This window comes from Cajanus cajan, chromosome 5 (assembly GCF_000230855.2).
Source record: "Cajanus cajan strain Asha chromosome 5, NIPB_CcT2T_4, whole genome shotgun sequence".
Taxonomy (NCBI): domain Eukaryota; kingdom Viridiplantae; phylum Streptophyta; class Magnoliopsida; order Fabales; family Fabaceae; genus Cajanus; species Cajanus cajan.
In genome coordinates, this window is record NC_138521.1 from 55,647,271 (window position 1) to 55,671,688 (window position 24,418).

At 44.4% G+C, this 24,418-nt stretch overlaps 2 protein-coding genes across 3 annotated transcripts; both read right to left on the reverse strand.

Annotated features, from left to right (window-relative positions):
* Positions 1–9,994: 9,994 nt before the first annotated feature.
* LOC109806792 (flavonoid 3'-monooxygenase CYP75B137) lies at positions 9,995–22,462 on the reverse strand. The gene is made up of 2 exons (XM_020369289.3): positions 21,402–22,462; positions 9,995–10,748 (listed from the first exon to the last, which is right to left on the reverse strand). Exons 1-2 carry the CDS (start codon positions 22,317–22,319, stop codon positions 10,128–10,130), a joined length of 1,539 nt encoding a protein of 512 aa, XP_020224878.2. The 5' UTR covers positions 22,320–22,462; the 3' UTR covers positions 9,995–10,127.
* On the reverse strand, positions 17,992–21,386 carry LOC145958375 (uncharacterized). 2 transcript variants are annotated; one of them, XM_083075408.1, is made up of 4 exons: positions 18,907–21,386; positions 18,512–18,833; positions 18,329–18,430; positions 17,992–18,229 (listed from the first exon to the last, which is right to left on the reverse strand). In XM_083075408.1, the coding sequence occupies exons 1-4, from the start codon at positions 19,760–19,762 to the stop codon at positions 17,992–17,994; spliced, it is 1,518 nt and encodes a 505-aa protein (XP_082931534.1). In that variant the 5' UTR covers positions 19,763–21,386. The 2 variants fall into 2 exon arrangements, with proteins under 2 accessions (XP_082931534.1, XP_082931533.1); XM_083075407.1 differs by having other exon boundaries at positions 17,992–18,430.
* Positions 22,463–24,418: the final 1,956 nt, after the last annotated feature.

A 24,418-nucleotide genomic window follows, 5' to 3' on the forward strand; every position in this document is an offset into this window, starting at 1 on the left:
AGTAACGGCCAAAAATCGAGAATTGTCAGCCGAGTTGGATGCTGTTCGGCGAGACAATGACACTCTTCGCCTTGACCTTCAAAAGGCAGCTAATGAGGAGCATCGCCGACTGGATGAAGCTCAAGCCGCGTATAACCGTCTTAAGGAGCAGGCTAAGGAGAAGATTGTTGCTCAACATGAAGCCGGGTTTAAGCACGCGGTTCGGCAGGCTAAGCATTTCGGCCAATTTGAAGAGGGCTTCGAGTTTGATATGACCCAAGATTTTTATCAAGGGTCACTGATGTCTTTTGCTGATATGCCTCAGGGAGCCGATCCAGATGCTACTGAACCGACTGCTGCCCCCCAGCCGAAAAATGATGCTGAAACTTCTGAGGAGAACACCATCGACGAGGAGAATCCCGAGAACGAGAATGATGCCGAGGGAAATCCCGAAACTGTCGTTCAATCTGATCCACCCCAAGAGTAGCGTAGTTTTTGCTAGGTCTCATATAATTTTTAACTTTTTTGTTTGAAGTGTAGATCGGAGGCCGATAGAGCCTCCTCCCTTTTGCGAATGAAATGAAATTGCCTCTTGTCTATAATACTTCCTCATTCAAAGTATTAGTCAAACTTGCATGTAAGACTTACGTAATATCATTTATTACTTGTAAAAATGAAAACCATTTGTAAGCTGAAGGAAAACCGAGTGGAGGCACTCAGAATTGCGTAACTTTTGGAGCAAGAACGAGCGAAATGGCTCGGAATTGCGCAACTTGAGCAAGACCAAGTGGCATGACTCGGCATTGCGTAACTTTTGGAGCAAGAACGAGCGGAATGGCTCGGAATTGCGCAACTTGAGCAAGACCGAGTGGCATGACTCAGAATTGCGTAACTTTTTGAGCAAGGCCGAGTGGAAATGGCTCGGAATTGCGCAACTTGAGCAAGACCGAGTGGCATGACTCGGCATTGCGTAACTTTTGGAGCAAGAATGAGCGGAATGGCTCGGAATTGCGCAACTTGAGCAAGACCGAGTGGCGTGACTCGGAATTGCATAACTTTTTGAGCAAGGCCGAGTGGAATGGCTTGGCATTGCGCCACTTGAGCAAGACCGAGTGGCATGACTCGGCATTGCGTAACTTTTGGAGCAACAACGAGCGGAATGGCTCGGAATTGCGCAACTTGAGCAAGACCGAGTGGCATGACTCGGCATTGCATAACTTTTTGAGCAAGGCCGAGTGGAATGGCTCGGCATTGCGTTGCTTTTGGAGTAAGACCGAGGTGAATGGCTCGGAATTGTGTAACTTTTGGAGCAAGACCGAGTGGAATGGTTCGGAATTGCTTGACTTTGGGTGGCAAGAACGAGCGGAATGGCTCGGAATTACGTTGCTTTCTTGGCAAGACCGAGGGAGTCACTCGGAATTGCGTTGTTTTCTTGGCACGACCGAGTGGAGTGTCTCGGAATTACGTTGTTTTCTTGGCAAGACCGAGTGGAGTCACTCGGAATTGCGTTGTTTTCTTGGCAAGACCGAGTGGAGTGTCTCGGAATTACGTTGTTTTGTTGGCAAGACCGAGTGGAGTCACTCGGAATTGCGTTGTTTTCTTGGCAAGACCGAGTGGAGTGTCTCGGAATTACGTTGTTTTCTTGGCAAGATCGAGTGGAGTCACTCGGAATTGCGTTGTTTTCTTGGCACGACCAAGTGGAGTGTCTTGGAATTACGTTGTTTTCTTGGCAAGACCGAGTGGAGTCACTCAGAATTGCGTTGTTTTGTCGGCAAGACCGAGTGGAGTCACTCGGAATTACGTTGTTTTCTTGGCAAGACCGAGTGGAGTCACTTGTAATTGCGTTGTTTTCTTGGCAAGACCGAGTGGAATCATGCGTAATTGTTTAGCTCACGTTTCGAAGGCACATCCTTGGCCGAGTTGAAAAACTCGGGATGGAAGCCTTTTTGCGTGATTTTCCGAAGGCACATCCTTGGCCGAGTTGAACAACTCGGGAGGGAAGCCTTTTTGCGTGGTTTTCCGAAGGCACATCCTTGGCCGAGTTGATCAACTCGGGAGGGAAGCCTTTTTGCGTGGTTTGCCGAAGGCACATCCTTGGCCGAGTTGATCAACTCGGGAGGGAAGCCTTTTTACGTGATTTTCCAAAGGCACATCCTTGGCCGAGTTGAACAACTCGGGAGGGAAGCCTTTTTGCGTGGTTTGCCGAAGGCACATCCTTGGCCGAGTTGATCAACTCGGGAGGGAAGCCTTTTTGCGTGATTTTCCGGAGGCACATCCTTGGCCGAGTTGAACAACTCGGGAGGGAAGCCTTTTTGCGTGGTTTTCCGAAGGCACATCCTTGGCCGAGTTGATCAACTCGGGAGGGAAGCCTTTTTGCGTGGTTTGCCGAAGGCACATCCTTGGCCGAGTTGATCAACTCGGGAGGGAAGCCTTTTTACGTGATTTTCCGAAGGCACATCCTTGGCCGAGTTGAACAACTCGGGAGGGAAGCCTTTTTGCGTGGTTTGCCGAAGGCACATCCTTGGCCGAGTTGATCAACTCGGGAGGGAAGCCTTTTTGCGTGATTTTCCGGAGGCACATCCTTGGCCGAGTTGAACAACTCGGGAGGGAAGCCTTTTTGCGTGGTTTTCCGAAGGCACATCCTTGGCCGAGTTGATCAACTCGGGAGGGAAGCCTTTTTGCGTGGTTTTCCGAAGGCACATCCTTGGCCGAGTTGAACAACTCAGGAGGGAAGCCTTTTTGCGTGGTTTTCCGAAGGCACATCCTTGGCCGAGTTGAACAACTCGGGAGGGAAGCCTTTTTGCGTGTTTGAATGTAGGACTGAGTATGAGAGGGAAGAATTGAATTGTATTTCATTGATTATGTGCCTCATTAAAAACCTTGCCAGCCAAAACCCCTTTTCACATTTTTATAAGGGGAGAAAAGACTGATCAAGGAAAAGAGTGCACTTCTGTGATTACATTGTTTGCCATCATATTACAAGAACTAACTATAGTATGTTTTCAAATGCGACGCGTTCCAAGTCCTTGGGATGACTTTGCCCGAGAGCTCTTCAAGTTTATATGCACCGTTGTCGAGGCTGTGTCGGATCCGAAATGGACTATCCCAATTTGCTGCCAACTTGCCTTCACGTGGATTACGTCTTGCCGTTCCTTGAACTCTCCACACCAAATCTCCTTCCTTGAAGCTTCTCTTAGTGAGATTAGAATTGAATCGCCTGATCATTCGTTGTTTGCAAGCTTCAGCTATTATCTGGGCCTTGTTGCGAACTTCGTCAATCATATCGACTTCGGCTCGGAGTGATGCATCATTAGCAACCGCATCAAAATGTTGTCGCCGAAAAGATGGTTCCCCCACTTCGACAGGGATCATGGCGTCAGTGCCATATGTTAGCCGAAAGGGTGTCTCCCTAGTTGTGGATTGTGGCGTACACCGATAAGTCCAAAGGACTTCTACCAACTCTTCAGCCCAAGCTCCCTTGGCTTCCCCCAGTCGCTTTTTTAGTTCGGTGAGGATCACCTTATTAGCCGCTTCGGCTTGACCATTGGATTGCGGATGCTCCACTGACGTAAACCTGTGTTTGATACCGAGATCTTGAATAAATCGATTAAGTTTTTGATCAGTGAATTGCAAACCATTATCGGTTATAATGGCGTGTGGAATGCCGAAGCGAGTAACAATGTTCTTCCATAAAAACTTCTGGACATTGGCAGCTGTGATATTGGCCAACGGCTCGGCCTCAACCCATTTCGTGAAGTAGTCTACAGCGACCAATAAAAACTTGCATTGGCCCTTAGCAATTGGAATGGTCCGAGGATATCCATGCCCCACATTGCAAATGGCCAAGGTGAGCTATTACCATGTAACTCTTCGGCTGAAGCATGAATGAGATTGTCGTGCCGTTGACATGACACGCAACGCTTAACAAATTTTATGCAGTCATCCTTGAGGGTTGGCCAGTAATACCCCGCCCGAAGCACCTTGGTGGCCAGGGTTCGTCCTCCTGAGTGGAAACCGCATATTCCTTCATGAATCTCTCTCAAGACATAGTTTGCTTGCTCCGCATCAACACATTTCAACAGTGGGACCGAAAACCCTCTGCGGTACAACTCTCCTCCAACCATTGAATACCTGGCAGCCTGGGTTCGGAGCTTTTTGGCGGCCGATGGGTCAGATGGCTCTTTGCCATGCTCAAGGTAATTTGTTATATCTGTGATCCATGTTCGAGTGGGCTCCCCAATCGTCATGCATTCGGTAGGTACCACACTCGGAGTTGTAAGTTCAAGGTGAAGTGTGGTTCGCAGCTGTCCAGGTTTCCGAGTACTGCTTACTAACCGGGCCAATTGATCAGCCCTCTTGTTGTGTTCTCTCGGCGTGTGTCTTACTTGGACTTCATCAAAGGTACTGCGCATTCTCTGAAACAAATGATAGTATTTCAACAAGCAGGAATCCTTAACCTGGAAGTTGTCATTGACCTGCTCGGATACGACCTTCGAATCGGTCCAGCACATCAATCGTCTGACCCCAATTTCTTGTGCAAGTCTTAAGCCAGCAATCAATGCTTCGTATTCGGCTTGGTTATTCGAAGCCTTGAACGCAAACCTCAATGACTGTTCGAGAGTCAGCCCAGTCGGTCCTTCAAGGATTATACTAGCCCCGCTACCTCGATTGTTTGAAGAGCCGTCCACATGCATTGTCCACAAATCACTCAAAAAATGACCCTTCAACTGTAATTCATTAATAAAATCCACCAAGTATTGGGACTTGACTGGACCCCTCGGTTCGAAATTAATGTCGAATTCTGACAACTCAATCGAACACGCCATCATCCGTCCTGCTAATTCTGGTTTACACAAAACCTTGGCAATCGGAAATCCGTCCGAACTATGACACGATGACTCTGAAAGTATTGTCTGAGACGTCGAGCAGTGTGAACAAGCCCTAATGCCACCTTCTCAAGGAGTTGATATCTCGTCTCGACTTCCTGTAACATGCGACTGATGAAGTAGACGGGTTGTTGCGACCCTACTTCTTGGACCAGAACCGCACTGATTGCTTCATTTGACACGCATAAATAAACTACCATATCGACTTCAGGATTGGGTTTTGAAAGGATGGGAGGAGAACCGAGACGTTCCTTCAGCGCCTTGAACGCTTTTTCACATTCGTCAGACCATTCAAACTTGTTCACTTTCCTCAGTAATCCAACAATAGGTTTTGCTGTCTCGGCTAAACATGGGAGGAACCGTGACAACGCTATGAGCCGTCCTGCCAGTTTTTGAACTTCTTTCATGTTCCGAGGGCTGACCATGTTGATGACTGCCATGCACTTGTCGGGATTGGCCTCGATGCCTCTTGCTGACAGCATAAAGCCGAGGAACTTTCCTCTTGATACACCAAATACACACTTTTCTGGGTTAAGCCTCATATCGTATTTGCGTAATTGTTGGAACACCTCCGCCAGGTCAACAACATGTTGTTCAAGGTCTTCGGACTTAACAACCATATCATCAACATATACCTCCATATTCTTACCGAGCTGGTGTCGAAAGACTTTATTCATCAACCTCTGATAAGTTGCACCTGCATTTTTCAACCCGAAAGGCATTACCTGATAGCAATAATTGGCCGAGTCAGTTATGAAGGCTGTCTTTTCTTCGTCGCTGGGATGCATGGGGATTTGATTATATCCCGAATAAGCGTCGAGAAAAGTGAGGACTTTGTGACCTGAGGCGCCATCAACTAGCCGATCTATGTTCGGGAGTAAGTAAGCATCTTTGGGGCATGCTTTATTGAGATTAGTGTAATCAGTACACATTCTCCATTTTTCGTTCGGCTTTTTCACCATTACCACGTTTGCCAACCAAGTGGTATAGTGAACCTCCCGGATAAACCTGGCTTCAAGTAACTTGGCAACCTCTGTTTCAACTGCAATTTTCCGATCCGTGCCCATTTTTCTTTTACGATGAGCAACCGGTCTCGCCTCAGCACAAATTGATAACTTATGACACATGACACTGGGGTCTATGCCAGGCATGTCAGAAGGTGTCCATGCAAAAAGGTCTTTATTTTTCATTATTACCCGACACAAGATAGAATGATCTTCTTCAGATATGTCGGCACCAATGTACGTAACCTGGGTTGGGTGCAACCCGATTTGCAGCTGACTTTTTGATTCCACTGGCTCTACACGTTCTTCATTATTCATTCTTGGGTCCAGATCCCAAACTGGCTCCTCGGCCGATGCCGAAGGATTAACAACGTGAACCCTCTTAGACTTGGAATTTCTTTCTTCCATGGGAGCTATTCGCAAACTAGCAAAATAACATTCCCGAGCAGCCTTCTGGTCGGCATGGATTGTGATGATTTTCCCCTTGTCGGATGGAAAATTCATTGCTAGGTGCGGAGTAGATACAACTGCACCTAGCATGTTCAATGAGGGTCGACCGAGGAGAATGTTGTAAGATGTGCTAGCATCTACCACAATGTATTTTACTTGAATTTCCCTGCTTTCCTGCTCATCAAAACAAAAGCGAGTGAAAAGTTTAATATATCCTTTGGTGCTTACCCTCTCCCCTGCAAAACCGACCAAAGGATCGTCATAAGGGATTAATTCTCTTTCAGAGATACCCAATTGCATAAAGGTATTCCAATACAAAATATCTGCCGAACTGCCTTGATCCACTAGCGTTTTCTTGACTATACAATTGTGAATTTCCACGCTGATTACCATTGGATCATCTTGCACCGGATCAATACCTTGAAAGTCAGCATCAGTGAAAGTTATTGCTGGCAATCGCCGAGAAGGTTGCCTATCCACAGCGTTGACCGTTCGAATGGCTCTAAGGTGTCTCTTTCGGGCTGAGGATGTTGAGCCTCCACCCGCAAATCCACCTGCAATTGTATTGATGACCCTCCGACGTGAAGGTGTCGAATCATCCTTCATTTCTTGTGACCTGCTTCGCTCGCGCCGCGGTCTATCCGAACGATCCTGCTTATGCCGATCATTGTGCCGATATTGGTAGGAAGAGCGGGGATGAGAAGAATCGGGCCGATCCACAAAATTATGCAACTTGCCTTGTTTAATCAAATCCTCAATTTTATCTTTTAATGCAGCACATTCCTCAGTGGAGTGTCCGCGATTGCGGTGATACCTACATGTTTTGCTGGTATCAGCGCGTGGTGGAGTGGAAGCTCTTTTCGGAACCGCCAACACTTCTGCCGCTAAAGCTTGTTCAAGTATTGCAGCTCGGCTTGCATTAAGAGGGGTGTAATGGGAGTACTTGGGACCTCGCACGGGTCGGTCCCGAAGGGCTATCTCTTTTCCTCGCCCCCTGTATGTCTGTTCTAGCTTCTCCGGCTTAGCCGACTGCTCTGCCTGGGCTTGATTTCAAAATTCCGCCAACTCTTCCATTTGCATGTATTTATCGGCCCGCCTTCGTAGGTCATTCATGTCCGAAGGAGGCTTCTTGCAAATGCTGTTGACAAACGGTCCTGGCTTCAATGTCGTTGTAAGGTGATGGAGTGCCACAGCTGGGTTAAAAGGTCTCTAATCTCCAAAGTTGCTTTGTTGAACCGATCCATGAAGGTCCGAAGAGATTCCTTCTTGTCTTGGCGAAGGCTGACCAGAGATAGGGACGTCAGACTATGGGGGCGACTTGTTGCGAATTGAATGGTGAACTGAGATGACAAAGTGCTGAAGGAATCGATGGAATTGGGAGGGAGCCGAGTAAACCAACTCAATGCCCTACCTTTAAGTGACGTGGAAAATATCCGACACAAGGCAGCATCGTCAGTTGTGCTCAATGTCACCTGTGTCAAGAAAACATCAAGATGTTCATCAGGATCAGTGGTACCATCATATTTATCAATAGGCAAAGATTTCCAGTTATCCATCAACGAAAGTTGCATGATAGTAGGAGTGAAGGGGTGTCGGTGCGATCCAATAGTTGTCAAGTCTGCAGGACGGCCGATGGTGGGTAAGGCCGAGAGGGGTTTTCCAGGTGCCACTGCCGAGGCATGGGGAGCTGAGGTGTGGACCGCATGGGATTGATACGATCCCTGAGTTTGCGTATTCGTGGCCTGAGTAGGTTTCCATGAGGTGTCTTGATTTCTCAACGCCTCGTTTTCGGCTCTCAAGGCCGAAAGCTCCCTTGCATCTTTCTCTCGTTGTTGTTTCATCACATCCATTTCTTGTTTCAGCAATCGAACCGCCTCAGAAAGATCTGTTTCGTCAACAACCTCAACATGTTCTTCAGTTTGGTGATCCTGAGTGTTTGTTCTCCTGGTTATCGGCATTACTCTTCTCAATTAAACTTCCAACTGTCTTCGTTCGGCCCCACGGTGGGCGCCAAAATGTACCTGTCTAAACGGCACACTAAGTCTTCTGGTAGTCAACGGGCCGAACGAGAGCTCCGAGCCGATGTGAGAGCAGAGGGGTTGGTACCTGTAAAAGGCACTCCAACGCTCAAGTCAGCACAAGCTCGAATATCTAGGATAATTAATGAACAGTGACGTTACCTTTTGACCTGAACTATTAATTATACTGACATTTATGGGCCCTGGACACCATGGGCCCTGCAACGTATTTACCGTATTAGGTAATACACCTTAATCATCTGATTAACCCCTAATCATGGGTTAAGAGCAATGAGTGATGATAGTTCAGTCCTAGTGGCCGATTGTCGTTCGGCCACCAAGTATTGCCATTCGGCGGCCGACCCGAGGTGGCCGAACGCCCCTACGTACATCATGTTAATTATAATACTGATGGAGTAGCTAGAGGGTGACCTGGACATGCTGCTTGCCGAGGGAATATTTTGTGATAGTAATGCAACTACCCTTGGTTATTTTGTTGTTAATCTTGGTTTCTCACGTGGAACTTGTAGGTGCCATGAATGCTACGTAAATTGGAATGTGATTACAAGGCAGTTTATAGCTTTTAATAACTTTGATGTAGTGTCTTGGCAAAATTGATGGAAAAATTGCATTTTGACCACATATCACATGAATTTCAGAATTTTTCATTTTTATTGAGAAGGGGATATTGCGTAGATGGATTTATTAACTTAATTTGAGATTCATCATGTTGGATAAAATTAATTGAGCTTCTCAATAAGATAAAATCAACTTATGTTCTTAATTTTTATAGAAATTCTTTTCATTTAATTTTTGTATAAGTATACAAATTGACTTTAGTTTATACACAAGTTCAATATATTTTTTTTCTCTATAATTACTTATAAAAAATTATCCAAAAAAATATAATTCTTTATCTCGAATCGTAAAATTATTATTTTCATGAAAAAACCTATCCTAATGACTGTAAAAAATTTGTATATATTTATAAGTATGTTAAATATGTATGATTTAATTCATCAAAAGACATAAATATAAAATGTTATAAATATTAGTTATTTGAACTAAACAAGATTTCAAATAATTAATGAAGATAAAAATAAAAACTAAAATAAAAAGCTAATAACTTTAAGCTATAGCTTATTTTTCATAATTAGTTAATTAAAATAGCTTATAAAAATAATCTAGAAGTTAATAAACCAAACCCTCATACCAAATATAAAATGATATAAATATTAGTTATTTGAATTAAAAAAGATTTCAAATAATTAATGAAGATAAAAATAAAAAATAAAATAAAAAGCTAATAACTTTAAGCTAGCTTATTTTTCATAATTAGTTAATTTAAATAGCTAATAAAAATAATCTAGAAATTGATAAACCAAACCCTTATACCAAATAAGCTCATTTTTGTCAAACTAGCTCATAAGTCCTTCCAATACATTGCAAAACACACTTGACATATATGCGAACATACCCCTTCTAACAGTTAAAGTGATTTGAAATTTGGGAATTAAAATGAAATGATTACCAATTATTCTATAATTTTTCAACATCATATCATTATATGGGGACACCAAAGTAATGTTATACTTCCAAACCCTATTATTCAAGCTGTACAAATAGTAAATAATTCGCTTGGTAAAAGAATTTGAGATGAAAGCAAATAACAAATTCATGTTTATTGCTCAATGTCTAAACTTGAGTTAAGTAAATAACATAATAAAATACAAATATGTAGGATAAAGGATCGTTTAAGTGTTGAATATCAATACATATTGTACATGTATTCAATGATAAAGATTTGGGTTGGATAATCGTTGAGTGGGGATGACAACAAGAGGAACTTTCTTTTTTAGAACAATGCCAAATTTTTCTGAAACATCTAATTTTTGTCCTTGAGGTATTGTCCAATCAAATAAGTGCATAAGTATGGCAAGAAAATATAAAACTGTCCTCTCAGCCATTGCTATTCCTGCACAAATTCTTCTTCCAGATCCAAAAGGAAAATAATTGAAGTCATTGCCACTATAATCCCATTTGGCATTTAAGAATCTTGTTGGATCAAATTCGAGTGGTTTCTCCCAACTTGAAGGGTTTCTGTGAATAGCCCACACATTTAAAAACATTCGAGACCCCTTTGGAATTGTGTAGCCACCCACAATGGTGGTTTCACTAGGGCTATGAGGGATCAGAAGTGGAAGTACAGGGTGCAATCGAAGTGTTTCTTTCATCACAGCTTGCAAATAGGACAACTTAGGAATGTGAGACTCTTCTACCATGTTATCTTTCCCTACAACAAATTCCAACTCCTCTTTGACTCTCATCATTACCTCTGGCTTGTGCATCATTTCTGCTATTGCAAACTCAATTGTATTTGAGGATGTATCAGTTCCCCCTGTGACCATATCCTATTTATGTTCATTCAAAGTTTCCAAATTATTAGTCATAAAAATTTTCAACATCATTATTTTTTCTAACCCTAGATGTTACTCCCTAGTTAATAATAATTTGTTAGGTTTAGAATGAGATTAATGGGGCATAGAGGAATTGTCATTTTTTAACACTACTAGAATTTATCTTATTATATGCGACTTTTTCTGAGAATTTTTATGAAAAATTCACAGGAAACATTGTTCTTACAAATTTTTCTACGAAATTTTATCTGCACGTTCGTAGATAATATATTTTTGCGAATTTTAAAATTCGTAAGAAGTTTTCCTGCAAAATTTCTTGCAAAACAATTTTTGCAAGAAAGTTTCCTGCAAAAAAAATCGCAAGAAAGTTTCCTGTGAATTTTTTCGCAAGAAATTTTGCAGGAATATTTTTTAGAAAAAAAATTAAAGAAATTACTATAAATTCTATCAATAATTCTTCAAATTTCAAATGCTCACAATGAATTCATCCGAAACATTTGTTTTCATGCCTCCAACACGTGATACATAATCTTTTAAATTCTAAGATTGTAGATTATAAGCCTAACACTCAACCATACAAATCAACTTGTAAGGTAAGTATTGTCCCAACTTATATACTCTTTAATTGTTTTATTTTCAATCGATGTGGGAATTGAAGTTTTTTTAAAATATTAAACTTATAAATTTAATTTTTTTTATTTTTCCTGCGGATTAAAATTTCCAGGAAAATCCGCAGGAAAAGTTACCAGTAAATTTTTTCTACCATTTAGTAAATATTACTTGCGAATTTATTTTTGCAAGAAAATTTGCAAGAAACAAAATAAAATTCTTACAATATTTTCTGTAAATTTTTACCATGGAAAAAAATTTCTATGATCATTAAAATTGTAGCAAAATTTGCAAAACTTTCTTGTAAATTATTTTTCGTAAAAATATTTGTAAGAAATATCTGTAAATTATTTTTTATAAATAAATTCGTAAAAAAAATTTACAAAATTATTATTGCAAGAAAATTTGTAAAAAATTTCTGAAAATATTTTTTTTATAAAAAAATTCGCAGAAAAATAACACCTTTTTAATAATGTAAGAATAATTGTTGTATGAATGTAATTAACATGCTAAGGACAATCCACTAGGATTCAAAGGGAGAAGGGTTCGTGGACTGTATTAATTGAAAAAGAAAATATATAATTGTCCTCTCCTATATTTTTAGTCTCTTTAATTTAAATTTCTCATATATATATATATATATATATATATATATATATATATATATATATATATATATATATATATTAGTGTACTAACCGTACTTCGCACCCGGGCTCCTAGCCCGGATTAGTGTTGCAAACAAGTAACCCCGGGCACGCGGGGCATGACATCAGCCCGACATTTGAGCGAATCATACCTGATTCCGAGGATCTCGTCCCAGACCAGATCCGCCCTTCAATTATATCATATCATATCATGATATATCTTATCTCAAGCCCAAAGGCCCAAGACAACCCTAACTCACACAAAGGTATGTGCATTACATATATACGAGACTCATACTCATACAAACCCTAACTTTAGCATCAGAGTCTCTTTTGCAGGTACCTCCCCCATCTCGGAGCACCAATACACCCAGCAAAGGAGGCTCACCAATCTTACCCGGCGGATCAGCTCTACAGCAGATTTTCGATAAGAACATTTGGCGCCCACCGTGGGGCCGATCAGACCAAGCTCTTATCGGCTACCCGCACGGTCCGTACTAGGAACCGTATCAGACGAGCACCCAAGAAAAATGAGCAACGAACATACAACTTCAGGAGACTCAACCCGCGTCACCAACCTGACAATCCTAAAGAGCACAATTGTCCGCGCTCAAACCCAATGGCGGTACCCCGATCGTCCCTCCGACTCACCCCTCGGCCCCGGCGAGGCAGTCCGGGACCTGGAAGACCGGGAAGCAGGGCCTAGCCCCCCAAACCAATTAGTAAGCACAATTGCGGGCGGCTTCGCAGGGGGCGGTGCCAGCAGCTCGTCCCGGAAAGAACACCTACGCAAAGTCAACCGCGTACACCCCGCCACGCATACTGTGCGCCGAGACTCGCCCACCATATCTTTCACCAACGACGACTACGTCGGAATCAGTCCAAATCAGGACGACCCCATGGTCGTGACAGTAACTTTAGCCAATTGGGAAGTTCGCAGGACCCTGGTCGACCAGGGAAGCTCGGCCGATGTCCTATACTGGCCAACATTCCTCAGGTTAGACATTCCCCACTCTCTCGTACAACCTCACACCGAACCTTTGGTCGGTTTTGCAGGAGCAACCATCCACCCCAGAGGACGAGTGGACCTATTGACGACCTTCGGAACACCGCCGGCCTCCCGGCAAATCCTGGTTCGGTACCTACTGGTCGAGGCCGACTCCACCTATAACACCATCATCGGCAGGTCAACCTTAAACCAACTCGGGGCGGTAGTGTCCACCCCGCATCTTACCATGAAATTCCCGGACATGACGGAAAAATCATCTCCATCAGAGCAAACCAGCAGGAAGCGCGACAATGCTACGTAGACAGCCTAGAAACTGCCCTCCCAATCAGACAACACAAAAGCGACTTCACTGTTCTAACTCGTGCTGATCACGAGGGAACCACCGACCTCGATCCGAGATCCGACGCTCACGATGAGCGGCCCAGTCCCGTCGATGAGCTCGACGATCTCCAAATTGGAAAGCTCCCCAGCCAAACAACAAAGATCAGCAAACAATTAGACCCCAAACTACGACAACAACTCCAGGAAGAAATCCTCAGGAACGCCGATCTCTTCGCTTGGTCCAGCGTTGACATGCCCGGCATAGACGCCAACTTCATCTGCCACGGGTTAGCGATACACAAAGAGGCCAAGCCGGTCGCCCAAAGAAAGAGGAAGGTCGGCGGCGAAAGGCGGGATGCCGTCATCATTGAAACGCAGAAACTGCTCAACGCCGGTTTCATCTGGGAAGTCAGGTACACTACCTGGCTGGCAAACGTAGTCCTAGTAAAGAAGAACTCGAGAAAGTGGCGCATGTGCGTCGATTACACCGACCTCAACAGAGCATGCCCCAAGGACTCGTACCCCTTGCCGAGCATCGATAGGTTAGTCGACGGAGCATCCGGGCATGCCCTCCTCAGCTTCCTCGACACCTATTCCGGGTACAACCAGATAATGATGTATCCACCGGATGAAGTACACACGTCCTTCATCACTGATCGTGCCAACTACTGTTACTGGGTGATGCCCTTCGGCCTCAAAAACGCAGGGGCAACCTACCAGCGGCTGATGGACAAAGTCTTCCACCACCAAATCGGGCGAAACATGGAGGTCTACGTGGACGACATGGTGGTAAAAACCATCTCAGCGACGGACCATGCCTCCGACCTTGCCGAGGTGTTCGCCTAGATCAGAAAACACAACATGCGTCTCAACCCGGAGAAATGCGTCTTCGGTGTCCGGGGAGGAAGATTTCTTGGCTTCATGATCACCAGTAGAGGAATCGAAGCCAACCCCGAGAAGTGCGAGGCCATCATACACATGCAAAGCCCACAATCGGTAAAAGAGGTGCAACGCCTGGCCGGACGGCTGGTCTCACTGTCCCGGTTTATCCCTAAACTCGCGGAGAAGGCGGGACCAATTTTCACCCTGTTAAAGAAACCAAAAGGCTTCTCATGGACCGACCAGTGTGAAGCAGCGTTCCAAAGCTTCAAAAATTTCCTCACAACCCCGCCAATCTTGCAAAGGCTGGATCACAACACCGACCTCCTTCTTTACCTGGCAGTGGCAGAAGGCTCAAACCCCAATCTACTTCATCAGTCGGGTCCTCCAAGACGCCGAAAGAAGGTACCAAATGGTCGAAAAGCTGGCGTTGGCACTGGTCATCGCAGCCCGGCGACTCCGACCTTACTTCCAAAGCCACCAGGTGGTAGTCAAAATCGACTACCCCATCAAACAAATCCTGCGAAAGCCTGAGCTTGTCGGGCGCATGATTGCCTGGTCAATAGAACTGTCAGAGTTCGGAATCTGGTACGAAAGCCGTGGACCTCTAAAAGCCCAATGTTTGGCCGACTTCGTAGCCGAGCTCACGCCGGCCACCACAGAAGAACCCCAAGCATGGACCCTCCATGTAGACGGATCCTCCAACTCCAAAGGAGGAGGTGCAGGCATCATCCTGGAAGGACCATACCGAATCACCGTGGAACAATCCCTCAAGTTCAGATTTAAAGCAACTAATAACCAGGCAGAGTACGAAGCTCTCTTCGCCGGACTAAGATTAGCCCGGGACCTCGGAGCTCGAAGAGTAAGCTGCAACAGCGATTCCAAACTCATGGTAGAATAGCTTGGTGGAACGTACCAAGCAAAGGACGCCCTCCTACAGAGATACTTTCATACTGCAGCCCAACAGATCTCGTCTTTCGATGAGTTCTCCATAAAACACGTACCGCGAGAGCAGAACACCAGAGCAGACCTACTGTCAAAACTCGCCAGTACCAAATAGCCCGGGCAACACCGAACCATTATCCAGGAAACCTTGCACTCACCCAGCCTGGATGATAAAACCGTCAATGTCAACGACAGCGAAGAGCTAGGATGGATGACAAACATATGGAACTACCTAAAAGATGGAGCCCTGCCTACAGATAAGGATGAGGCAAGGAAGGTGAGAATGCGATCAGCAAAGTTCACCATCATCGACGGTGAATTATTCAAACGCGGAATTTCCATCCCACTGCTCAAATGTTTGACCATATCTCAAGCAGACTATGTTGTCAAGGAAATTCATCACAGAGTATGCGGAATGCACTCCGGAGCTCGCTCGATGGCAACCAGGGTACTCTGGGATGGGTACTACTGGCCCACCTTGAAGTCAGATTGCCAAAACTACATCCAGAAATGCAAAGAGTGCCAGCAGTTTGGCAACGCGCATCGACAGCCCCCCGAGGCTCTTCACCACATGATGGCAGCATGGCCTTTCTCCCAGTGGGGAATGGACATCCTTGGGCCTTTCCCCCCCGCGAAGGGTCAGTTAAAGTTCCTCCTGGTGGCAATCGACTACTTCACCAAGTGGATTGAGGCGCGCCCACTTGCCAAGATCACCACGAAAAACGTGCGAAAATTCACATGGAAAAACATCGTTTGCAGATTCGGAATTCCCCACACTATTGTCACTGACAACGGGCGGCAGTTCATCGCAGAAGAATTCGAAGTCTTCCTCCAAGAACTCAGAATTAAGCACTTGCCGACCTCGGTGGAGCACCCCCAAACCAACGGCCAGGCCGAAGCAGCCAATAAGGTCATCCTCCGGGAACTCAAGAAACGGCTAGGGAACGCAAAAGGGGAGTGGCCCGACATGCTTCCCGGCATCCTCTGGGCATACCACTGCACCCCACAGTCAACCACGCAAGAAACACCTTACCGACTAACTTATGGAGCCGACGCAATGATCCCGGTAGAGGTCGGACAAACATCCCACCGATGCCAAGTCTTCAACAATGAACAAAATAACCACGAGCTAGCAACAGACCTCGACCTGCTAGACGAGCTCCGAGACGAAGCCCAAATCCACGCAGAAGCTTGCAAACTCCGGGCCGCCCGGAGATACAACTCACGGGTGAAACCCCGGTCTTTCCGGGAAGGCGACCTGGTATGGCGGCTACTTGGAGAAGCACGAAAGGACACGTCGGACGGGAAGCTCGCACCCACTTGGGGCGGCCATTCCGAGTCGCAGAAAACCTAGAAAATGGAGCCTACCGGCTAGAGGAGCTCAGCGGGAAGCCCGTTCCACGAACTTGGAACGCTACCCACCTCAAATTTTACTTCAGTTAAACTTTGTACAAATACACGGTGCACTCATTTTAACGAGGCACACGGCTTTCGTCAATAAAATGACTCGTTTCTTTTATATATTCAAAATCCCTTACGGTGTCGTTACCCGGTCATTCAAATAGAGGTCGAAAACGAACCTCACTTCATTCGAATAGAGGTCGAGAACGAACCTCATTTCATCCAAATAGAGGTCGAAAACGAACCTCACTTCATTCAAATAGAGGTCGAGAACGAACCTCATTTCATTCAAATAGAGGTCGAGAACGAACCTCATTTCATTCAAATAGAGGTCGAGAATGAACCTCATTTCATTCAAATAGAAATCGAGAACGAACCTCATTTCACTCAAATAAAGGTCGAAAACGAACCTCACTTTACTCAAATAGAGGTCGAGCACGAACCTCACGGAGGTCGAACACGAACCTCACTTCACTCAAATAGAGGTCGCAAGACAAAAAGAAACCTCATTATTAACGGTTGCAAATAAATCTCACCACCAAAAACACAGGGCAAAAAGCCAGTCTGAACTTCGTCATAACAAAAATCAGGGTGGAAATAGCAACACCTAAACAAAACTTGCACAACTGAGAAGTATAATCCATAATCCATAAAGACAGTCAGAAACAGGAAATACAAAAATTATCCTATACAGAGGCATTGTCACTAGAACTCTCCTCGACGTCGTCCTCTCGGACTAACCGCCCGAAGCGGACAACCTTCTCTAAGTGCATCCCGGAAAGGTCGAACCCCGGCGTAAGGAGCCTAGCCTGCCGGGCCACCTTAAGAAAGCCTCTCTTATGTTCCACCACGATTGAGCGCTCGACTTCCTCGAGTCTCTTCCTCAAAGCGGCATTCTCGGCCTCTAGAGCTGAAAGACTCTCCCTCTGATGGACCACCTCCGCCTCCTTAGTACTGAGGACCACCTCGTCGCAAAGACGTTCCTCAGATACAGACGCCATTTCACCCTTCCAAAAGGATATCTCCTCCTCCAGAGAGCGAACCTGGTTAGCATAAGCCTCATTAGAACGGAGGGCCGCCTCTAACGATCCTCGGGCCTCGGCAAGATCCCTCTGCGCCGCCTGAAGCTCGACCCCCTGCAGCTTCGCCTCAAGCAGAGTGGCGGCTAGAACTTTATTCTCCTCCATCAAGGGCTGCACCTGGCCCTTCAACCTTGATAACTCCTCCTGCTGCCGGGACCATTTGCGCTTCCAATAATCCACGATGGTCGTGCCCCTCTGCAAAAAGATCTGGGCAGCGTCAAAACTTGCCACGGGCCCGGCAGATTCAAACATCGCCTGATCAGCCGCACTCAAGGAGCCGTGCGGAAAAAACTTCTCAAGCGTTAGCGAGGCGCTCCACCAAGAGTCGATCCCCTCCGACGCACTCAGGTGCTCCAACCGTGTTGGCGCACCCTCCTGCGCATAACGATACGCAAGGTAGGGACGTTTGGGCGGCCCCCTCGTCGCAGGCGTAGGAGCCGGAGCCCCAGAACCAGAGCCCTCACCACGACGATCGGTTGAGGAGGAGGAGGCCACCGGCCCAACCGCTGGTCTAGTCGCCGGGACGTTACCCCCCACCACCGGTGACCTTCGACCATCAGAAACCCCTGCGGTGCTCCCCGCCTACAAAAAATATAGAGCAAAAAAAATATATATATAAAAATTTCACCAACTAAACAAGAGACGCAACAATGTAGTAGATCACAGCCACACGCTGCCCACCTCAACAATAGGAGCGAGCTGCCCAACGGACGGAATCTCCGCTTCAGAAGGCACACCAGCCTGGCCAACGGCCCGGGAAGTCGACCCAACGACAGCCTCCACCTACGAGGAACGATCCCAACTCAGAAACACTAGGCAAAAGCATGCAAAGGAAAAGCTAACAAGGTGACAAATAGTCCCTACCCCTCGACCAGCAGCCTACACAGGCACTCCAGCAGAAGGGCGGAGGGGCTCGATATCCGGCTCCGCCACCCGAGCCCCCCCCCCTCCAATAGAGAGGTCCCAGTTGAGCCCGCCGCCTCGACACCGAAGGCCCCTGGAACGACCCCCTCCGCCTCGTGAGGGGCAGCGACTCCCCCGGTCTCCGCCGGGACCCTCTTCCTCTTCCGGTTTATCTTCAGGGGGGAGACCTCCTCCTCCCCCTGGACCTCAGGACCCTCAAGCTCGGCCACATTGTAGCCATAGCGCTGCTTCCAACCACACCACAGGTCCCTTCCCACAATACCTAAGTACAGAAATCAGAGCACATCAGCAGGCATTAAGCCCCAACAGCTAAACGAAAACAACAAGATACCCACCCTCCAAGTCTCTCTCCCTGTGCGCTGAACGCTCGAGCGACATGATGAGCTTGCAGTCCAGCGGACGAGGAAGTGCCTTCAAAGCTTCAACAGCAGCCATCTCCGACAGCGTCAACTTCGACGAATCCACCCCATGAAACCCAACAGGGTCGTGGCACCAATAGAAAGGAAACCTTGGCAGCCCTCCAAAGTAGAATCCCCCGTCCTCCAAAGGGTTGACACCAGCAAGAGTAACCCGAAAAAACTCCTGCCTGTAATTTTTATATGAAGGGGAGTAGGGGGTAAACAGACCCCCCTCTTTACCTCCATTTAAAGACAAGGTCCCGTACGTAGGACCACCCGCCTTCAACTGGTAAAAAGAAAGGAAGATCGGCAGGGATACCTCCATCCCTAGAACTCCACTCAAGATCTCGAACGCCCTCAAAAAGCCCCAGCTGTTGGGATGCAACTGACTGGGGGCCGCATTAATATAGTTCAAAAAATCACTTTCGAACTGCGTAAAGGGAAGGCAAACACCCAAATCTCTGAAAAAGCTCTCATATACATAAAATGAGGGGGGATCAGCAGACCTTTTCATGTACACACCCTCGCCAGCCGAACAAGGCTCCAGTCGGACCATCCGAGAGACGGAGGGGTCACAAATCCTGTGCGTCTCCCACAGCGCATCGACCTCCGGTTGCGAATCAAAGACACTCGCAAACCTGGCCATTTCGTGTTTGACCCACTCATAACCAAGAATGCCCAGCTCTGAGTCTCCGGGCGGAGGCGCCCCTTTTGCCTCGGCGGCGACCACCGCCTTGCCACGTACCCTACCCCTAGTGGAGGCAGAAGACTTGCCGCCATAACCGCCAGCCATCAAGAAAACACAAAGAAAACGGAAACGAGGAGCAACGCAAAGACGAGACGTGCGCAAGAAGCCGATAGACAGAGAAAGAGTAAAGCAAAAAGGGCAAAGGCGCGAGAAAGGGAAAAGCCTCTCCCCGAAATTCAAAACTGCCAGGCTACGTGTCGACCAAGGGGCACGCCTGACAAAACATTAAATGCAAGCCATCATCGCTTAACCTCCATTTCCTTTAGTGCGCCGACCGCACGTTTCAGAAATGAACAGCCGCGCCACGTGGCGAAGCTCCAGATAGCGTACGCACCAAGTCGCTCCCCCTCCAGCAAGCCCGGTCTTAACTCCTCAACCTACGGCTTTCGGAGCTTGGGGGGCTAGTGTACTAACCGTACTTCGCACCCGGGCTCCTAGCCCGGATTAGTGTTGCAAACAAGTAACCCCGGGCACGCGGTGCATGACGTCAGCCCGACATTTGAGCGAATCATACCTGATTCCGAGGATCTCGTCCCAGACCAGATCCGCCCTTCAATTATATCATATCATATCATGATATATCTTATCTCAAGCCCAAAGGCCCAAGACAACCCTAACTCACACAAAGGTATGTGCATTACATATATACGAGACTCATACTCATACAAACCCTAACTTTAGCATCGAAGTCTCTTTTGCAGGTACCTCCCCCATCTCGGAGCACCAATACACCCAGCAAAGGAGGCTCACCAATCTTACCCGGCGGATCAGCTCTACAGCAGATTTCCGGTAAGAACAATTAGTTTTCCAAATGTTTCTACCATGTTCTTTAACTCAAGTTTTCGTCTAATAATTATAAAGTATAATATATCACTAATTTGTATATAAGAATTTATTAATGTACACCTACTTAGTTTTTTTTTAGTTGAAATGAACAAATTATTATTTGAATTATCTTAAAATACTCACGATATAATTTGTTAAGATGCTCTAATTAAAAAATAAGTGGTGTATGTTAATAAATATTTGTAAACTTTGTTAAATTGCACTCACTTGTACTTAAGTTGAAGTGCGTTAATAAATCACAATTACAATTTTCTTAAAATACATTCATATAATATAATTTATTAACATATTTCAACTATGTAAAAAAAAAAAAGGTAAGTGAATGCACATTAAAACATTTTGGGGGTAAAAAGTGACCAAATATCGAATGTCTCGACATATATAAACAAACTTAATTCAATTCGGTTTTGGCTAATATGGAGCAACCTAACTCTCTTTAAGAGAGTCTCAAATAGTAGACGTGGTTGTGTAGTGAGAGACGTCATTCTACAATATGAACTACTATTGTTTTATTTTATGCTCTTTTATTTTTATTTAAAATTCTTGATATCCTCCTTGATAGGCATTAAATTTGGCATTATCCAAATTTAATTCCCATTTTTAATCACACATCTTATTATAACATTTTGATATCGTTATGTTTAATTTCAAAAGTACTATAAATTATAATTTTAAAGTTAAAAAATACAGTTAATTTATTTGAAATAATGATATGAAAATATTCTTTAAACCTAAAGAATTTTGAGCCGATATGAACAAGTGGGCCTGTTTGGAATGAGCATTGATTGATTTCTCCAAGCGTTGGAAAGCGATGTTTATGAGAGAAAAGAAAACGTACCATGAGCAGAGCCTTAACGTGGGTGATGGTAAGCGGCGTCTTGGAATCAGCGCCGGAGCCTTCCTCCTCCAAATTCAACAGAAACTGGAGAAAGTCTTTCTCCTTCCTTTCTTCTTCCCCTTTCACCCTCCTTCGTTCGCCGATCATCTTCTCAAATATCCCATCGAACCGACACACCAAACCACGCATCTCTTTCTCCACACCTTGCAAATCCAACCCTGCCAACCCGGGAAAGAAGTCCGACACGTTCGGCTTCCCCAGAAGCTGCGTCATCTCCGCCACCAACTCCCTGAACTCCGCCCCCAACCTCTCCCTCTCCGCCCCTTCCACCGCCTCGCCCCACATCATATTCGTTATTACATTCAGCAACGTCAGAAACACCTGTTCCCCCACTTTCACCGGCCTCCCCACTCGCTCCTGCAAATACGCCACCATTTTGCGCATCTCATTGCGCCGGAGATCGTACACGGAGTCCAGGGTAGTGTTGCTCAGCATCTTCAGCACGCACACTTTCCTCAGCATCCGCCACTCGGGGCCGTACGGGTTCCACGCTATGTCGGAGCCGCCGTAGGTGGCTACCCTTCCGGCGGCGGGAACGTCGCGGTTGGCGAAAACGATGTCGTGGTCTTTGAGCACCTCACGAGCTATGGCCGGTGAAGTTATGACGATGGCGAGCTTGCTCCCGAGTCGGAGCTTCATAATTGGGCCATAGATTTGGGCCAAGCCGGTCAAATAAGTGTGAAGCTCGGGGTCCAAGGATAGAAGGTTCCCGAAGAAGGGAAGGCCCGGTGGACCCGGTGGAAGCTTCTGAGAGTTGGGCTTCACGAGGTATCGCCATGCATACCAAGCAAGCGTGGAAATGACACACAAAGCAAGAATCGGGTTAAGGTTTTGGAACACAGTTGAGATGGAAACCATGGTTGAAGCAGAAATCAAAAGATGAGGATGAGGTGACCTATTGCATAGCTAATATAAGCAGTTTAACGAAATCTTCAAAAATAGGACACATGTGAATTTGGCTTGCATGGACGGCGCATGAGGATTGAAGAGTGAAACACGACAATGGAAGTTGGGTAGAGGCCACCCATGACCACAAATCAAACTCTTCATTATCACAATATCACCTAATATTTTTTAAAACCCATAAATTTATATCAATTTTATTTTAAATATATTTTACACATAATTTTTAACAAATTTAAAAAAAAAAATATATATATATATATAGGGGAATGCTAATATACTCCCACCTATTTTTTAGTGGGAATATGTTAGCAACCTACACTAAAATTTTAGGACAAAAAAATTACTCAGTTCTTTTGATTTGGTTAATTTATATAAAGGATATTATAATAATTTAATTTAATTTTAAATAAAAATAAAATATTTTCTCTCTCTTATTAATTTCATTCTCTAAGTCATTTCTCTTTTCTATTAAATTCTTTCTTTAACATATACTTCTCTCCTATTAAATTCCTTCTTTAACTCATTTCTCTCTCATCTCTCATGATGTCTCCCCCCTCTCTTTCTGAACAAATAAAAATTAATTAATTAGAAAAAATAAATGAATTGGAGAATGAAATTAATAAGAAAGAGAAAATATTTTATTTTTATTTAAAATTAAATTAAATTACTATAATATCCTTTGTACGAATTAACCAGATCAAAAGAAATGAGTAGTTTTTTTGTCCTAAAATTTTGGTGTAGGTTGCTAACATACTCCTATTAAAAAATAGGTGGGAATATATTAGCATTCCCCATATATATATGTGTGTGTGTGTGTGTGTGCGTGTGTGTGTGTGTGTGTGATTTCTTATAAACTCTTTGTAAGTATTATTTTCTTATAAACTCTGTTAATTTCATATTTATAAATATGATGTTCTTATCCACGCCAAAATTGGTATCAGAGCCTTGCCTGTGATATCTTTGATATAAATTGATCATAACTAGGAGGCTCTGCCACCTTTACTTGAATCAATTTATATTGTGTTTAAAATGATAATGATTTTATTAAAACATGGATATATTCGTATTACTTATCATGAAGATCCATATCCTTGTTATTCAATTAATATTCATCAATATGAAAGTGCTATTACCTTTTCAGTTACTATTAACTCTTCTTGAGTCTTCTAATTATTTGAGTTATCTTTGAATTTGTGTTCAAATTCTGTTATTTGTTTTTAAATTATTAATATTTTGAGTCTTCTTTGGGGGGAAGTAGAGGCCAAGGTTATACACTCTTGTTGGTATTCTCGATAGTAAAGCCTAAGTGAGAGGTAGTAAATCCGTTGGTAAGCCATGGATAGAGGCCACACCTTTACCACTGTGAAAGAACCCTCAAAATTGTCAAGAATTTTAGAAACAATTAGCAGTCTAGGAACCAAAAACAAAAATAAACAAATAGTTATGAGAACTCCCAATACTTTAGAAGATACTACAAGTACTTCTCAAGATCATTTCCAAACCGAATTCCAAATAGCAGAAATAGAAAATTCTCTTCATAATTGGTCAATACCTACAGTTAAAAAATGTGAAGTTTATAAACAACACAGTATTTGGTTAACAAACCAAGATGAAATTCATATCTCAGAATTTTGTTACCTGGCACTAAAACCAATAAAATTATTAATTTATTACAACAAAATATATTAGATGAGCATATTAAGAAAGGATATAATTACATGCATTTAAGATTAATTCAAGTAGCTGCTAAACCTAATTATAGATTAGGTATAAACAGTCCCGTATTATTATTATTACGTGATATTTGTATGAAACAATTTCAAGATTCTATTATAGCCATATTAGAAAGTAATCTGCATGATGGCCTTGCCTTCTTTAACTATTATCCAAATTTTTCTATGAATATTAGAAATACAAAAACCAGTAATGCTTTGAAATTATATGTTAAAATCCCTGATGAAATCCTGGATGAGGATTCTGGTCCTATTCAACTCATTTTTACAATTTATTACAAAGTTACTAAAATAGATTATAACTATAAAGCTCTTAGA

Bases quoted from the DNA above. Each gene is read 5' to 3' on its own strand.
- LOC145958375 (XM_083075407.1), bottom strand. From the start codon at position 19,762: ATGGCTGGCGGTTATGGCGGCAAGTCTTCTGCCTCCACTAGGGGTAGG. The intron at 18,834-18,906 runs GTGGGTATCTTG...TTCTGTACTTAG, and splicing joins CAGGGAGAGAGACTTGGAGG to GTATTGTGGGAAGGGACCTG. The intron at 18,431-18,511 runs GTAGGGACTATT...CGTTCCTCGTAG, and splicing joins TGTAGGCTGCTGGTCGAGGG to GTGGAGGCTGTCGTTGGGTC.
- LOC109806792 (XM_020369289.3), bottom strand. From the start codon at position 22,319: ATGGTTTCCATCTCAACTGTGTTCCAAAACCTTAACCCGATTCTTGCT. The intron at 10,749-21,401 runs GTACGTTTTCTT...GAACATAAATAG, and splicing joins ACGTTAAGGCTCTGCTCATG to GATATGGTCACAGGGGGAAC.